At 54.3% G+C, this 17606-nt stretch overlaps 1 protein-coding gene across 1 annotated transcript in view; it reads left to right on the forward strand.

Moving 5' to 3' along the window:
- Positions 1-17606, forward strand: part of NCOR2 (nuclear receptor corepressor 2) — a 194166-nt gene that overhangs the window by 42837 nt on the left and 133723 nt on the right. The window contains exons 4-5 of the mRNA XM_009880331.1: positions 5457-5636; positions 12135-12248. Coding sequence (XP_009878633.1) covers positions 5457-5636; positions 12135-12248 — 294 coding nt within the window. The remainder of the gene's footprint in view (positions 1-5456; positions 5637-12134; positions 12249-17606) is intronic.

Genomic DNA, 17606 nt, shown 5'->3' on the forward strand with positions numbered 1-17606 from the left:
AAAGTCACAGATTTTTAAAAAAAAAGGTAAAAAAAAATAATAAATCAGCTTTGTCTTCAGACAGCTCCTTAGCCTCCAGCTTCATGAATTCCCATGAGAGCACGTACTGGGCTGTGTGCAGTGAAAGCGAGCCCTGGTTTTGCTCATCCCCTCTGCCTGCACGTGCCGTGGAGCGTGGGGACGGAGGGAGGAGGCGGGTGATGCCATGGTCCCACGCGTGGCATCCCTCGGGCGCAGCGGTTCGCCTCGCACGGGAGCGCTCGTGGCTGGTGCAGCACCGTAGCTGCTCCCAGGAGTCTCGCTGCAGGCACCACCGTGCGCATCTCCATCCCGCTTCGGCAGCCCTTGGAGCGGCTGCACAGCCGAGGGCCGGCAGTATTTAAGAATTAAAAGCCCGTTTGAAGGGTTGGGCTGCTGAAAGAGCCATTAGCGCAGCAGATGGTCACGAACAAAAGAATTGCAATAACTCGATGTACTTTTCACCGCTGAGGCTCTCTGACTTTGTACTCGCGCGTCTCCCCGGGGAAACGAGATGTTAGTTTTCAGCCCCTTGGACTTTCCCCCCCCACCGTCAGTGCTGTCATCTTGGAGCTGCCGATTCGCCAGAAGGCGTTGGACACTTTTCCAATTAAAAAAAAAAAAAAATCCTTTGGCCTGTATTTGGCCCATTTAAGAATTTTATAGGCATATTTTTACCTTACAACCGGATGGATGGAGGTGTGGGGTGGTGGCTCTGCTGCTCGGTTTTTGTCGCAGGGTGTGTGGGAAACCCCCGGGGCTCTGCGTCTCTGGGGTGTGCGGTACTGCTCGGCCGCGGGCTCCTGGATGGGGGGGGACAGACAAGCTGCCGTCTCTGCCGTGTAGCACAGCCTCCCACGGACGGGGTTTTGGGGGCGGCGTTAGGTGGTGGAGTCCAGCGATGCTCACTGGATCGCAAACCCATCCTCATCACAAGCCCATCCTCTGTTCATGGGGTGTTTTTTTTTTTGGGGGGGGGAGGAACTATTTTGAGCACAATTTGAGCAGCCCTGGCCCATCCTGCCTGCTTTGGCAATCTTCTCCAGCCCATGAGGATGTGAGATGTGCGAGTGGGCAGGAATTGGAGATAACACCTCTTAATCCCCCCCCAGTGCTCCAGCAGAAAGCGCTGCTGCCGGATGGTAATTAGAAAGCAAACAGACTGTGGCAGAGGTGACGTCGGCATCCCCGAGTCTCCGTCCTGGGCTTGGGGGAACATCACTAATGATCTGGTTTAGAAAGGCAGAAAGGGACCAGGAGGTACTGAAGACGATACGTAGGGCACACACTGTGATGCCGTGCGCGAGATCCTGAGGGTCGTCCCAAGCAAGCGGCTCTGGTCGTGTGGTGTGCCCCAGTGCCGCGCGGCCTCCGACTGGGGGCACAGAGGGTGGGAAGCTCCACCAGTGTAGTCTTGAAGAGGCCGCCGGTGCAGTCAGGGGATCAGAAAGGTCAAAATGGATTTTGCGGGGAGAGTTCGGGGCAGATGGAGTGCAGCTACTGCTCTGCTGTCTCCTGAGGGTGGGAAGCAGCTGAGAAAAATTACCTTTTGTGGAGATTGGGCTGCATCCAGCCGTTAGGTGCTGGGCTGACACGTGGCACGGACACCCTTCTCCATCCCACCAACTCTTGCGAGCTCCTTGGGAGCGTTGGGAGGTGGGTCAGTAATGTGAACTAAGGAGGCAGCCGTGGTCTGGTGCAGGTTTCAGCACGTGCTGGGACCAGGGTTGGGATTCCCACCATCTTTTCTCTTGTGGACCCGGTTGCTGGTGTGCCTGAAGGCAGGGACATCAAATTTACCCAGAGGCTTCCTTGCTTTTCAAGGCATCAACGGACAGTTGGCTTATCCTTTTCCTTTCTCCTCTTTCTCCCATGTTTTTAACGCCACTACCTAATAGCGCGTAGCAGGCTTGCTCAGTTCGTGTTATCTATGTTAGGAATCAAACGCGTAGAAGCAGCCCACCCCCAAAGCCTGGCCTTGCTCTTTGATAGACTCCTCGGTGATAATTGTTTTCGTCAGTGCCAGCGTCTCCTCTTGCTGCGGGAAGGTTTACGCAGCCTCTGCCCCCCGCTCGCCCACCCTTGTTATCATACAAATCACATAATAATAAGGCCAGGGATAAACAGGAACTACAGTAGCTGTTAGCCGTGTATAAAAACAAATCACATGGAAACAGTATAATTACTGAGAAAATATCAACTTGAGTAATGCAGTAATTGTTTTCTTCCCTCCAGCAGATTTATTCCAGCTCTCCCGGCTCATGCTGGTTTCGAAGTCTGTGACTTCACGTTAATAAGAAGAATTTTACGTTTCACACTGCACTTGTTCAGAGCCCGGCTACGATACTCTCTGAAGCAGAGGAATATATTTTCAGCGCCTTCTTGAGAGTGTTAGGAAACAGAGCACCAGTTAAAATATCTCTAGCCATTAGAGTCCGCTCCAGGCTCTGGGTGGACTCTGGTCCTTGCAAACCTCTTCTCAACCCAATTTTGTGATTTAGATGAAGGGCCTCTTCGTGCCCTGTGTAAATGTGGGAGCTCTGCTTTTTGGAATTCACCAGTGCGCAGGCAAGATTGGGTTTTTTTACCTTCAGTTTTGGTCTTTCCTTCCTCTTGCTGCTTGTTGTTTCCTTTATTTAGAGTGAGCTTGCGAAATGACGGTGACCGGCTATTTGAGGTTTAGGGACATTGCCTCTCTATTGCTATAATCATCTCCTAATACCAGATGATGATGGGGTTTGTGCTGTGACTCGCAGCTGTTCCCCTTACTCAGCTTCGCTGCTGTTTTGCTTCAGATTCTGCAAGGTAAAATGATAAAAAGTGTGAGAAACCAGGTTTCCAAAGGGTTTTACACCAAGCAGGAGTTTAAAGATGCTGTCTTCAATATTGGCAGATGTGAGAGTACCTTTTGTTTCACGTGCGCAGAGAGAAGTCTTTTCCTGCGTTTTTTCCAGGTATGTGGCTTTCCTTTAGAAAAACCTACCCACCTACAAGCCACTGCCACTTCCCTTTCCCGTGCTTTTATCTGGATGAGATTTTATGAGCACCTAATTTATCTTTATCTTTTTGTGGTTGTTCTGCTCCTCTTGCCTTGGAAAAAAAACCCCAAACCTCCCCAGTTGTGGAGAAGAGAAAGCCTTCCTGCTGCAGCAGGCTGACCAATTTTGGTGTCTAATCCTGGCGAAGTAAAACAAAACAGAATCTGCTCTTTGGGATTCTCCAGAAACCTTTGATGTTCTTCTAATTTCTCTTCTGAACTGATGCTGGAAACACCCAACGTGGCCTTCTGATGCGTCTGTGCTCCCAGGGCTGGGTGAGCCCCGCGCAGGACAGGAGGGAGGGCTGTCAGGATGCTCCTTTGCTCTCCGTCCCTTGATGGCAGCAGTGAGAAGCGCGTTGATGCCTCCAGGCTGCACCCAGCAGCGGTTGGTTCCTCCCTGGCTAGCTCCATGTCTTCTTCAGCTACAACAGGGTTTAGCAGGGGAGAGGAGGAGAAAAGTGCCAGTGAAGGATGCTGGTGTCCTGGGACATGGCCACTTTGTTGGGAAACGTCCTCTTTTGCCTCCTCTTGTTCTAGCTTTGCTGTGGATGATATTGCCTATCCCTTACGGAGGGGAATAGAGCAGAGCTGGTCTCGGCACAGCCCCACCGGCCAGGGGCTGCCTTCGAAGCCAAGTCCCCTGCGGTTGTGCCGGGCTGTGGTTGCAGCCTCCCCAGGAGGGACCTCACCATGCTTCATCCCCACCAGCGGCTGCCCTGCGTGGTTCTGCTTCCCCATAAGCAGATGCTGTTGAGATGCTGAGCCGTGCCAAGGTGGTGTCTGCACGCTCGCCACGTTTGGCATGAGCCGCTGTCCTGGTTTGAGGTAGAGCAGAACCAACACCTGGTGAAAACCCAGGGCCATCATCCATGTGCTCTGCTAGACAGAGGAGCACAGAGAGGTCCACATCATCACAGTACCACTGAGCTCCAATCGTGTCGCCCTCGCAGGAGGACCAGCTGGGGAGAGGGTCGGTGGGTAGCCCTGGCCACTCGCCTGGTGGCCATGCGTCAGCGCGGAGGGGAGGACGCTCAGCACCAGTTGGTGCAGAACAATGCCGGCTTTGTCTGTGGGTGCGGGGTTGGGGTGATGAAGGTAGCCAAGCTGTGTGAACTCCTTCACTTGTTCGCCTCCCCCCCTTCCCGCTCCTGCCCAGCAGCTGCAGCGTGCTGCCTGCCCGGCCTGGCAGCGGTTTACGGTTACAAACCACGCCGCAGCTCCTCATCCTGTCCCCTCCAGGAAAAGAAACCCATCCACTCACTAAGCAAATGAATAGATAAACTTTTAATTAAGGTGTTGGGTGGCTGCCAGAGAGGAGCGTCCCGGGTCAGGGTAGGCTGTTGGTGTGCCGTGATCCCCATCTGTGTGGCCGGTGGCTGTTAAATAGCTGCTTTATCTGAGATGCATTCATCAGTGGCAGGCAAACTCATCCGGGCATGCAACTTGTGTTTGCGGGAGATGGGCTCCTTCGTTTGGAGCAGGGGAGGTGAAGGGTGGTGTGCAGGTGAGGCGTCGTGGCTCCGGGATGCTCGTGGCATACCGGCTCCTTGGGTGCAGCGAAGTTGTTTCATTGCTGGAGGAGAAGGTGAATGCGTCGATGTGTTTTCCCTCTGCACCCAGTTCATGGTCATTAGAGCTCTGCTCCCTGTGACGGCCACGGAGGTTGTGCTGATCCGTCCGGTCTCTGACTTGAAGGGTCTTGTTGAGCTGAGAGCCTCTTCACCTGGAATTTGCAAAAAGCTGATTTTCATCAGTTCGGTCTGTTGTTGTCTCAGCTGACCTCGCCTGTCCCCTTTCTCGCCGATTCTGGATGCATGCGTTTGACATCCAACGCTCGGGGCTCCCCGAGAATTTAACAAGAGACGGAGGAGGACCTCCATGAAGGAGTCCTTTTTCCTCCTGGGGGCTGCCCTCGTAGCCCTTTTGTCATTCAGCGTGATTAATGCCACTCTTCTCTCCAGCACAGCCGTGTCTGTGTCAGAGGAGGACATGTCCCTCATTTTTGTGGGGAAGATGTAGCCTTGAGCTGGCTGCTGAGATGTGAAAGGACAGTGCTGCTGGGAGCTCCTGAATATGGATGGATTTATTGATCCTGTAGGAATGTGGGTAGAACTGAAGGTGGTGGGAGCCTCCGAGGCTTTGGCAGGAGGAAGAGCTGCTGTCATGTCCCTGGGAGACGTTAGCGCTGGTGCTCTCTGGAGATGTTGGAGGTTGTGGAGCACTGTGGTGATGTGATCTGGCAGCAGGTACTGCTCAGTCTAGCAGGTTTTTTGAGGGGTGTATGTGTCCCAGAGGGCTGGGAATGGGCCAGGGAGCTGTGGCAGGTGGCGTGGGAGGATGAGAGAAGCATCCAAAGTCTCCCAGGAAAGAGCTGACCTGGTTGTTCTATGTTCCTCAGGATCGTGGCCTGCCGGGCAAACTGGAGCCCGTGTCGCCCGTGAGCCCTGCTCACCCCGACGCTGAGCTGGACCTGCTACCGGCCCGGCTGTCAAAGGAGGAGCTCATTCAGAACATGGACCGTGTGGACCGCGAGATCACCATGGTGGAGCAGCAGATCTCCAAGCTGAAGAAGAAGCAGGTAAGAGGCTGTGGTCCGGAGGGGAGCACGCGTCCTTGTTTCTGCGTGCTGCCCTATGCCCTGTCCTTGCCCGTGCACATCGTCAGAGGGGAAGTGACAGTGACAGTGCCACCAGGACGGTCTGTGTCCATGCTCCCTGTCATGACATGGGGTGGTTGCTGCTGTGCCAGCAGTCTGGAGCTGGTAGTTGCGAGATGAGGGAGCTTTGGAAACCCAACTTGTGGGCTCTTTTGAAATGTCAGAGTACCTTAAAGGGAGAAAAATCTGTGCTCGGTGACTTGCCCATGGTCATGCAAGCAGTCAGGGGCAGAGCTGGAAACGCAGCCCGGGTTGCCCGAGTCATCCGTACAGCCCAGCGTTAGCACAAGGTCTTTTCTTTTTCCTTTCTAGCAATTGCTTCTCCCCGGTGCTGTTGCTGCCTCTGTTGCAGTACTGGGCTGTTGAAAACATTGCCACGATGTCCTAATGGCCCTTCCTGTGCATCCATCCCCCTTCTCCGGGGCTTTCCAGCTCTGCAGCCATGAGCAGCATCTGGTCCAACTCCAGTCAGGGCTGTGCCTGAGCCAGGGATTTGAATATGATCTTCTCGGTTAGTGCTTTACGCCTGCACAAGAGCACTCCCCAGCAGAAGGATCGCCCGCTGGATGTTGCCATGTATACAATTACCATAAACCCATTAAGAGATTAATATGACAAAACCTTGGGGGACGTCTGTGAAAAAACCCACACACTTAAAGGCTTTCACTTCCTAAAGCAAATCACTTCTCTCTGCCTCTCTCTTACCGGTTGTTTTATTTCCTTTGATTGGGGCCAGTTTCTAAACTCCTTGACAGCTGCTAATCCCAAACTGCCCAAGAGGAGCGACCTCTCCTGAGGGGTGTGCCGCAGGAATTTGGGAATGGAGCAAAACCTCTACTTGGACTGTCGGATGGGACCAGTGCTCCTCGAGGATGAGCATGGGCTTGACCTTCCCTCCCCAGCAGATCTAGATTTTTCCCATACCAGATACTATCCCTTTCTTTCCTGCAAGACAAAGCAGGATGTTTTGGTTGTGTTTTCAAACAATATGGTTTAATTAATGCAAAGGACCTTTTTTTTGTGTGTGCACGTGTTGCTTTTTATCTGCGGAGGTATCGGAGTGCTTAGGGAGAGGGAACCAAGAAGGGGCAGAAGCAGCTGTGCTGGGGCTGCGAGGAGGCAGCCCTGTGTGCTGGCTCACGGGGGCCAAAGGAACATCTGGAGCAATGGAAACCACAGAGGTTCCTCTTGTTGGGTTTGGTGGGAGCTGGGTGAAGCCAGCCCTTCCCCTCTTCCTCCTTAGGAAGCTCAGATGAAATGTTGGTGTCCTCTCACACCTGGCAGCCTGGCTGCTGGTCCATGTTTTTAACTCCCATTTGTGGAAGGAAGTGCAAACTATGGTCATTTCCCACTCCGGAGAGGGACTTCCAGAGCGGGATGCGTCCCCGGCACAGCGCTGAAGGTCCCGCTCACGGCAGGTGGGAGGACTGACAACTCTGCCGATCCACTGCCTGGCTTTTTTCAGAGATGCTGAGGAGCTGCTATTGAAGCTGACGGGAGCAGCATATGCTCCTTGCCGTTAAAATCAAGCTGTCATTCCGTAAGGAAATGGGGTTTTTTATTGTTGGCTGCTTGGTTGCTTTATTTCTTCCCTCTGAACGCATTTTACGATTCTTCCTCCCCACAAAAATGCGCTGCTGAGTGGGGAAGAAGGTGAAAGTGGCTGTTGGCAGTAAAAGCATCCCCTCCACTCCTTTTTTTTTTTATTTTTTTTGGTTTTTGGCATGTGGTGGCAAAGTCATTTGGTAGCAAATCCCCCCTGCCCCAATGTGGCCTCCTTTCCCCTCCGGCAGGATCCTTTCCCAGCCCGGTCCTCTGGCAGAGCTGGCACATCTGGGAGGAAGCATTTTTGGGGGGGGATGTCCTGTCTGAGATACTCCGGGAACGTTTTGTCCATCTGTGCATGTGAGCTGTCAGTGCAGGGGAAAGACGAGCGAGGGAAAGCAATCAGCCTGAAATAGATACCGCTCCTGCAGGAACGGGCAGCGGAGCAGGGGAGAAATCGTACGCAGCCGGAATATCCTAATGCTTTTCCCCTCTGTCTTTGGGAGGCCTTCTCAGGGTAATTAAATCCGTTTGTATGGAAAGGCTGTGCAAGAAGAACCCCAACCAACCTCAGTGCACCATCTCTCTTTTTTTTCGGTTGTTCCAGAAATGGGGAGGAAGGCTCTGCCTGGGCTTTGCGAGAAGCCAACGTCTTCAGCAAGCTGAGAAACCTTCCCCAAACCCTGCGCACCCCTGGCAGGAGGCCACCTCCATCAGCCATCCCCCGCTCATTCATGCGCCATATGCGCTTAAATCTCTTGCTGAGTCCTCTCTCCCCCTCTTCCTGACAGGGAAGGATAATCCTTATGCATTTATTCCTGGCAGCGGTACCGGGGATCTGAAGGAGAAAGAAGCTGCTGGGCTGTTCTCCGCAGCGATGCCTGAGCCTCCCCGGGCGCCGAGCTTGGCGAAGGGCTCTCCGGGAGTACAACACTCCCACCTGGTGATGGAGGTGGAGCTGGCTGGGTGGAAGAGCTCCAGGGTTTCCCTTTCCATCTATCTCCTCTCTCAGTTTTCCTCTGTTCTCCCCTCAGCTCTTTGAAAGTGGTTTTCAGAGATGCCCTGTGGCTGGAAGCCCTCTCCTCTCCCCCCCGGGGCAGGTGAAGCGTCGTGGTACCCAGGTGATGGCTGCCCAACGCAAGGCAGGGTGGCAGCTGGGGGCATGTGTAACGACCTTGGCTTCGTCAGGCAGGTCCCTTCAGCACAGGGGCCGGTATGTGCGGCGATGGGGTCTTCCTGAAATGTCACCCACCTTCCTGCCAACGCTGTGGGCTCCGATGGCCCCTCCGCAGCGTGTGGTCCAGCCAAAGGGACTCTTACCTGGAGAGGGTACCTCCTTCACTTGGAAATGGGTTGGCCTATGGATGCTGTAGGAGCCAGGGATATGGTTAACGGTGGCGTCTTGCATCCTTTTAACACCGCTGCGCTGGCTTTCATCTGGGGAGAGGAGGGGACTCTCAGGCAGCCGCCGCTGGGAGTGGGGAGGGGGAGAGAGTGTGGAGCCGTCAAGACTCATCTCTCATCCCGCTTCTCTCCCTGTAAAGGTCACAGTCCCAGCCTAGCTTTTGTGGCAGACCTTTAAGAAATCCATTTCGGCCGTGTCTGGGAACCCTGACCTATTTTGCTTTGCCATTTCCCACAGCTCCCAGGGGTAGCTGTCGCGCGCTCAGCCTGCCGTGGTCAGGTGTGCTGCCTGCAGACCCTGCCCGCATCCTTACCTCTGGCATCTGGCCCTGTAATACCCGGACAGTGTTACGCCACAGCGAGTAGAGTTTAATTCTCTACTGTATTTCATCTATAATTAGATTTGTATTTTTTCTTTTAACAAGCTGCTTTTAATGAGCCTCCACTTACTGGCAAACTTTCATTTCCTGATACACCATCAAATCCTCTTGTCTGAAATCACTTACAACACACCCGACCGCTTTGCAGAATTTTTGTGGCTTTCCAGAACAATGTAGCCAAGTTTCTGACTTTTTTTTTTTTTAATTATTATTATTTTCTTTTAACCCAAATATTTTCCCCAAGAGAAGTAGAGGATCTCACTGATGCCTTTTGCGGCTCTTTCTTTGGAGTTTGTCACGTGGGAGTGAGGGTGTGTGATGGAGTGCCTTGGCTGATGCGAGGACGCCGAGCAAGAGCAGGCAGGTGGCTGGAAGCGCTGCTTCGCGCCGGGGCTGATGCTGAGAACTGCTCTGCAGCCTGTGGTTTCAGCCGCGGCTTCTCGGCGTGCTCTCATCCCCTTTGCAAGGCGCTGTGATTTGGGCCACCCGAGAAAGCCGTGGTTGAGAAGAGAAGGGAGCTTTGGGGCTGTTGTATACGCGGTTGGAGCGTTCCACGTGCACCGCTGCGGTGCGGCTCTTTGCGGGCAGGAAGGGATGGATCCCCGTGGAGCAGGGAAAAGGTTCACCCCCTTCTAGGGTGCAGATGGTCCAAGCTGGCCATTTCCTGGCCATCCTCATGCGTGGCTGCAGTAACCCCTAGGTTAAGACCCTGAGAAGGGCACGCCGATGCCAACACATGGAGCCCGGGCTGTCCTGCCTCTGCCAGAGCCTGCTCCCTGGCCGGGACGGTGCTCAGCCATCTGCCTGGTGATGGTGGCTTTTTTTTGGCTATATCTCAGTGTTCCCTATACTGCTGCTTTTCTCTGTAGGGGAAAAGATGTCTGCCTGTGGGGAGGTGGAGCATGAGTTGGAGTCCACAGCACGGGGTTGCTTCATCCATTGAAACACATTTAATTTAAGGGGTGTGAGTTTTCCCAGCCCAAGCTGGTAGACCTATCTGGGTGCTTAAGTGTTTTCTTGGACTGCATCCTACAGCCTTAGCGTTGCTAAAGGTGACATCAGCAGGAGCAGAGGTGATCTGAAGGAGGAATAGGTGCCCACCTTCTTCTCGGACCACCAGACACCACTGTCTCTGGGACAACGGCGGTTCAGTCGCCTCTGGTGCAAGCCGATTGCCCAAGTGCATTTTCTTCCCAGTATGAGACTGGCTCCATCTTCCCCTTCCTTCAACAGGGGATGCTTTAGCTGCAGGGGAAAAAAAAAAAAAAAAAAAAAGGAAAGATTTGGAGATTCAGAGCCGAGCAGTGAAAAAATCATAAGCGTTTTTTGACAACTGCTCCCTCTCCCATGCCTGTGCTGCCCCGCAGCTGCCGTGCGCGGCGTGAGCTCTCCCTCCTCACAGGAGCCGGTGGCCCCAGGAGGAGCCCGGAGGAGTCTGGTATTTCCTCTTTTGGCCGAGCTGTTCCTCAAACTTACTGGAAGGGCTCAGATGTCTCCTCCTGCCTCGCACTCGTCGGGAGAGCCGGTGGCGCAGGTCCTATGTCAGATATACCTCCTGACCACGGTGATATTCAAAAGTGCTTTCTTAGATCCACTACTTGATAATTAAAGTTTGCCATGGCCTGAGCGGCTCCAAGATGGGTTGGAACATATTAAAAGATGAGTGGTCTCTAAAGGTGGATGTGTGGACCTGCTCCTTCCTGCTCTCCATCTCCCAAGGGGAGCGGGCTTTGGGGGTGGGTGCATTTTACCGCATGTGCGGTGGAGTCGTGGTGGATGTGCTCGTGGAGCAGCTCTTTGGCTCCTGGATGTTTCTGCTGGGAGTGGGAGTGAAGCTTGGGATGAGACACACACCTTGGGTCGCGTTGTCCTGGCACAGGCAGACACGTGGTGCTGGAAGGGGTGCGGTGGTGCGGTGTATTTTTGCACGCAGCTGGTGCACCTCAAAGCCCAGATGCCATAAACGTGGAGCTGTGGCAATGCGGTGAAGACAGTAAGAAAGCAGAAGAGCCAACAAAAGGAGCTTCCCAGCACCGTTGTCTCTGAGGGCAGGTCACCTGGGTGATGGCCGTCCACCCCTACTGGGCTTTCTCTAGTTGGAGCCTAGACTGCCTTGGTGGTTTCTGCTCAGGACAGCTTGTCCTGTGGGAAGGGAGGAGAGGAATGAATCTCAGAGCCCCTTTCCCAGGAGAGCGTGATGGCTGATGGCTGGAAGGCAGCTCATGCTGTGCCCGTGCCATCGGCAACTCTTCCTGTGCCTGCCGGCACAGCCGGAGCCACGTGGTGTGTTCATGCTGCAGGCATTTGCAACCTCAGTACTTGGGCTCTCTATGAAAGTTCACCAAAGGGTATCTCGGTGGCCCATGCTGTCCCCTGCAGGGACTCCTGTAGGTGTTGCTCACCCCCTTGAGCACTTTGCATCTCTCACCTTGGCCAGGAGGGCTGGCACGCGTCCCATCGGGCCGACTCTCACCAGAGGTGTCAGGGTTCGCTGTGTTACTGCCTGCTCCGCCGTACTTACTGGCACATCTGGCTGCACCGTGCAGGGGCAGCCGGTGCGCAAGTCATTTCATCAAGAACAGTCATCCCGAAGCCTCTCCTCCAACCACAGCATCGCAAGATAATGCCGAAGGTGGAGAGCAGCCCTGCTGCTCACCCCTCGCTCCTCTGCTGCTCCCTGCAGCGCGGCGGCAGCTCCGGAGGCTGGTAGCAGCAGGGAGCTGGGCTGGAGCTGCGCTTCCCTTTAAGGGTTTCCAGTAAAATTGTTATTTCTAGCCTCAAGCCCTCTCTAGGAGGTTTGCTGAAGGCAGGTCCTCATGCTCCGTGCCTAAAAAGCGCCGACCCACCAGCACAGGGCTGGGTGCCTCGGGCAGGAGAGCGCTGCGCTTGCGTGGCAGGGGATGCTACGCAGCTCTCCTCCCTCTCCCTGTCCCTCCGTGGCCTGAGTCTGCCTGTGTCTTGCGGGAAGCTTTCTGCCATGGCGGTTTCAGCCTCGGTCGCGGCACTGCCGAGAGTCTCGTGTGGACTGGGACGGCTGCGTTTCTCGCTGTGACTCACCCTCCTCCTCCCCCCCCCTCTTCTTCTTCCACAGCAACAGTTGGAGGAAGAAGCAGCCAAACCACCAGAGCCTGAAAAACCCATCTCCCCCCCTCCTATCGAGTCCAAACATCGCAGCTTGGTGCAGATCATCTACGACGAGAACAGGGTGAGTCTGGAAACGATGGAAGTACAAATGTGCGATCGTGCCGTGTCACCCTGACCGGGGAGGGGAGGTCAGTAAGGGGTAGGTGGGGGATTCCCCTGGGCGAGACCCCTGGGGAGGTGGAGGGATGGAGCCCCGTCGGGACGGTGATGACGGAGGGCTGAGCGGTGAGGAGCTCACTCTGCCGTGTGGATTGAGCACAGATGTCTTCTGAAGAACCTGCCTGGGGGGGGTTCCTGTCGTCACCCTTGAATTTGAAGGGTTCAGGAGGTGCTTCAGAGCCCTGTCTGTTAAACAGCTTATTTCGTCCTCTCCCCTGGGAGTGAACCTAGTTGAAAGCTGCCTCAAAGGATGGGCTTTGGGGTGGGCTGCTTGGATGGAGGGGGATATCCGTGATGCACCGATACTGGCTGGACGAGCTCTCCTGGCTGCCCCTGAGCTGCCCAGGCTGGAGCAGGAAGGACGTGCATGCAGCCATGGCTGGGTTTGTGGATATTTGATGCTGTAAATAGCATTAACAAAGGTCACGCCGGCATCCCTGGCTCTGGATCTCTGCCTCGACCGCTCATTTGTTGCACTCAGCCACTGCCTGTAACAGCAGCCTGAGGAGACGTGAATTTTGCTGTGTGCTTCGGAGCGATGCTGGGAAATTGGGCCCTTTGGTAGATAATCAAGCATATTCATTTTCATTTAGGTGTTGGATAAAAAGGATGATTTTGCATAAAAGGAAAACCACCAGTCGCTAATTATTTTGAATTGCGAGGCCTGCGATTTCACTGGGAGCTGCAGAAATCCAGGTGCCCGGCTCCTAAAGAGAAGGGAAAAAAAAAAAAGAATCACGTACCCTGCGCTCCCAGGCGGTCTAATTTTCCCGGTTTTCCTTTTTCCATCTGCTTCTCTCCCTGAGCAATAGGAAACCCAGCGCTGGCACGGTCTGTTGCGCGAGTGGGTGAAGACTGAGGTCGATGTGTTTGAAGCGTTAGCAAGCGCGGGCTGGTGATAGCTTTGCAGACACTGGGCTTTGGGGGCAGGTGCCAAGTGCTCCTCTAGGCTGTTCTCCCCGTGGTGCCACCAAGTGCCCTCTCCAGGGGTCTTGGGCAAGACGGCTTATGCCTCCTGTGCAAGGCTAAGGTCCAAAAAAAGGAGATTTCAGATATTTTTCTTCTTATTCCCTGGAGCGCTGTCCTCCCTGGAGAATCGCGTGGATCTGGATCTTGTTATGAGGGGAAGGATGGTGCTGAGGCAGGGAAGGAAAGGTGATTTTTCCCCAACATAGGGAAGACATGGACCTGTTGGAACGGGTCCAGAGGAGGGCCACGAAGATGATCCGAGGGCTGGAGCACCTCTGCTGTGAGGACAGGCTGAGAGGGTTGGGGTTGTTCAGCCTGGAGAAGAGCAGGCTCTGGGGAGACCTTAGAGCCCCTTCCAGTCCCTAAAGGGGCTCCAGGAGAGCTGGGGAGGGACTTTTCACAAGGGCATGGAGTGATAGGATGAGGGGGAATGGCTTCAAACTGGAAGAGGGGAGATTTAGATTAGATATTAGGAAAACATTTTTCACTGTGCGGGTGGTGAGCCCCTGGCCCAGGTTGCCCAGAGAAGCTGTGGCTGCCCCATCCCTGGAGGTGTTCAAGGCCAGGTTGGACGGGGCTTGGAGCAACCTGGGCTGGTGGGAGGGGTCCTCGTCCCTTGCAGGGGGGTGGAACTCAATGATCTTCAAGGTCCCTTCCAACCTAAACCATTCCCATTGCATCCCCGAAGGCCTGCGTTGTAGCAGTCCCCATTAGCAGGACCTGGCTTGGGGCTGAGTGTCCTGCCAGGCCCTTGTCCTGCTTTGTCATCTCTTGTCTCTGCCCACCCCAGCAACAGGGTCACCCTTTTCCTTCTGTCTCTCTGAATCTCCCATCACCTCCTCCACAACAGACACAATCTACTGTCAAAGGCTCTGCCACGGCCCAGGACAGTCCCTCGGGGTTGGTGCCCTGTCCTGTGGGTGGTGGCAAAGAGCGGGGAGTGCAAGTGTGGAGTTCTACATTTCTCCTTGAAAGGGCCTGGCTGTAATAGCTGTGACGCTGTCACATACTGTGGCATCCATTTGTCAGCGTGCCTGACTTTATTCTGAATTACTCAAAGCCAGGAGTATTTTGCTATTAACCTTCGCGATAGGGTGCTCTCGTTCCAGGTGGGTGCTCAGCAAGCGGAGGTCACGTCTAACACCAAATGTCTGCATAATTTCAAATCTGGCTCCGTGTTCGTGTCTGCGTGATCGCTGAGATGATGATTCTTCCCCAGTTCTTGTAAAGTCCCCTTGCGGGTAGCGTGTAAGCAAGCCCGTCTGTGGGCAGGAGACTCAAACCAAACAACCCTTCCCTTTTGCTGGATAGAAACCATTGCAGGCTGGAGGGAAGTTCCTCCTCTGAAGAAGACAGCTATTCACGAGCAGTGGAGAGTGGGCAGAGCCTTGTTGGCCGATTGTAACGGCTGAGGCCGGGTGATGAAAGGACCCTTTTAAGTACCGTCACACAGAGATGCCGAGCTGTGGGCTGCAAGGGGAAGGGTGTGCTGAGCCTTGCCGGCAGCCTTTGTCATGGCTCCATAACAAAAGTGGGATCCAGGATGCAGTTGTCTTTCTAAAGGGCTTCTCCGGGCTGAGCTTTCATCCTCTCGCCTCCGTTGGACATGTTTTGGATGCCTTTCAGCGATGGCTGCTCTTCTGCTTGCCCCAGGAGGAGGAAAACTGGAAGAGGAAAGGACGTGGGAGCAGCATCAGTTAGGATCGTGGGTGGAAAAGAGTGGCTGGTGGTCGGCCATCAGGTTGCTTTGGGTGGATTTGGTGGCAGCAGAGGATGCGGGTGTACCCAGCTGTGTGCCGGCCGTGGCTCTGCTGCAGCTTAACACTTAATTGCAAGGTGAGCTGATAGGAGCAAAAGGCTGTGAGCCACATAGAGACATAGTGATCCAGAGCGGGGAAGGTCACTGAGCCAAATTTTAAGCCTTTCTGTCTCTTCTGTGCTGCGGAAAAGCAGTGAAGTTGGATGCCTGGAGGTCTGCTGCAGGAAAAGCTGCCGTAACGGCTGAGCCAGGGCTCCAGCCTGCGCGCAGAGGGAGGAAAAGCCTGATTTACTCTCACGGCTCAGCTTGCGGCTTGCTTGAGGGAGGCAGCGCGCGGTAAGGAATGCAAATAAAAAGAGGACATTCAGGCTTCGGGAAGAGGCGAGAGAGCGAAGCACCCCAGAAGAGCTGGCAAAGCCTGAAATGATCTTTGAAGAGCAATATCGTGGAAGGGGGAGAAAGCCAGCGCTTGTGGCGATGCCAGAGCAGGTGGGCGGCAGCGCGCTTCGTGGAGGGGCTGTCGCCTGGCTCCGGTTTAATTTTTCGTGAACCGCGGGTCTGTGCTTCACTGAGCAGGCGGGTGCCGCCGTGCCCGTTCCCACCGCTCCTGCCAGGCTGTGCCGGAGTTAGACACTGCGTGCAGTTATACCCCGAACAAAGGAGACACCAAAACCGGTCCATGGGAGAGAGGAGGTTACGTGAGGACAGAGCAGCTAGAAACGCCGGAAAATCAAGTTAGCCAGCAATTCTGTGACCTACTTTCCTTTTGGCGATAGCTGTGGCTTTGCAGGGGTGAATGGTTTCTAATTTTAGCTTACGGTTCATCAGGGAAGTCTATATATTTTTCTTACCGCCGCACCGGGTATGGATGAGGGGTTGGGATGCAGGTTGGCGCTGGCCTATATCACATTTTCTCAGAATTCAGGTTTTTTTGATGCTGAACGCCTGTCACACTGGTTTTCCCTCTTGTGACCTATTTAAAGCGTACAATTTGAGAAGTTCCTTGGCATCGGAGAGGATAATTGTGGAAAAACGTGACCTGTAGTCCCTCTCTTGCTACACTCTGCTGGATGAGTAATTGATTTCCAGAAAAAAAAAAGGTGACTCTGCAGATCCTGCTGGGGAAGGACAGAGAGAAGCTCTTCTGGACTGCAGTGAAATTCTGTCCTGTGAGGCTGTCGTTGGATTTGGGAAGGTCTTTGGAGACTTGGTTTGTAGAGAGGCAGTTGATATTCATGATCACTGAGGTGCAGGTGCCTCCTGCCCTGGGTACGTTCTGACTGGAGCCACTTTGTCTTGTCTTCGAAGATGAGCTGTGAAGTTGCACCCTGAAAAGTACCTTTAGGGAAATGTTTGCGGTATAACACAGCAAAACACACATGCACGTCTCCAAGCCAAAATTTCAACTCTGAGTGCAAACTGTACCATTTCTCAAAGGATGTATGAGAATGGAAGTTAACATTTTCGGTACTATCTGTAGACTAAAGTGCGAATAAACAGTGGGTAGCATTTTCAGAAGCATCCGACTCCTATTTTCAAAAGTGCTTTTCATCCTTGAAGAGATGTTTGAAAACAGCGATGGGTGCTCAAATCCCCGAGGTTGTTGGGAAAGTGCAATTGGGAGCTCCGAGGACCGTTTCGGCTGCAGGGCGCACGGGTGCGGGATGGGGTGCGTTTGCCCATCCTCATCACCCTGCTCCGGGAGCCGGCTGCCAGCGGGATGGCGTGGAGCTATCTGGGGAAACCAGGTTGGGACGGGCATCTTGGTCGCTGCTAGAGGCTGACAGTGGTGCAGGCGTTGGGGATCTCCTAAATTAAACTGTGTGAGTGACCTTTAGTGTCTCCCCTGGTGGGGGCGAAGCTGATCCCTGCTGAGTCTGACATCTCTAAGGTGGTGGCTGTGTGACGCAGCCTCCTTGCGGGTTTTAATTTGCCCCTCTGGGATGTGGTATTGAATTGAGAGAATTTGTCTACCTTCACCTCAAATCCCCAAAACCAGGGCAGATCCTCTGTATACATTTTTAGCTGTGGCTTTATTCCGCTGGGCCATTCGTGGGATTCCTCGCATCCGTCTTCCCCTGAAATTCCTTGAGCATACCTGGGCTTGAAGATGTCTTTGTGCTTCAAATGGAAATTTCCAGGTCCCTGGCTAAGTGCGGGGAAGAGGGCAGCGTTGGTGTTGCTCCGGATGGCTCTCCGTACCTTTCCTGGGACGCTGGGCTGGCTGAGCTCTCCTTGGCAGCGTGTCCTGGAGGATGCTGCGCCGTGGCAGCCCTGGCCATGGCAGCAGCCCACCGGCGTGTGACTTTGCTGGGTGAATTCTCCTCCAAGTCCCCTGCGTGCCCAAAGTCTCCGTGAGCTGCCGTGCACGCGGAGGTGCTTGTGCCTTCCCTCCGACCGTCGTGACGATGTGGAACCTGTGCGCCCCCATCGCCCGCTCCCTGCCAGCCGGACCCGGCTGGTCGAAGGCCCTCCGCAGACCTACCGTGCGTCGGAGCCAGGCCGGATTCCTGCCGGGGGACCAGCAGATAA

Source organism: Charadrius vociferus, unplaced genomic scaffold, assembly GCF_000708025.1.
Source record: "Charadrius vociferus isolate BGI_N301 unplaced genomic scaffold, ASM70802v2 scaffold332, whole genome shotgun sequence".
NCBI lineage: Eukaryota > Metazoa > Chordata > Aves > Charadriiformes > Charadriidae > Charadrius > Charadrius vociferus.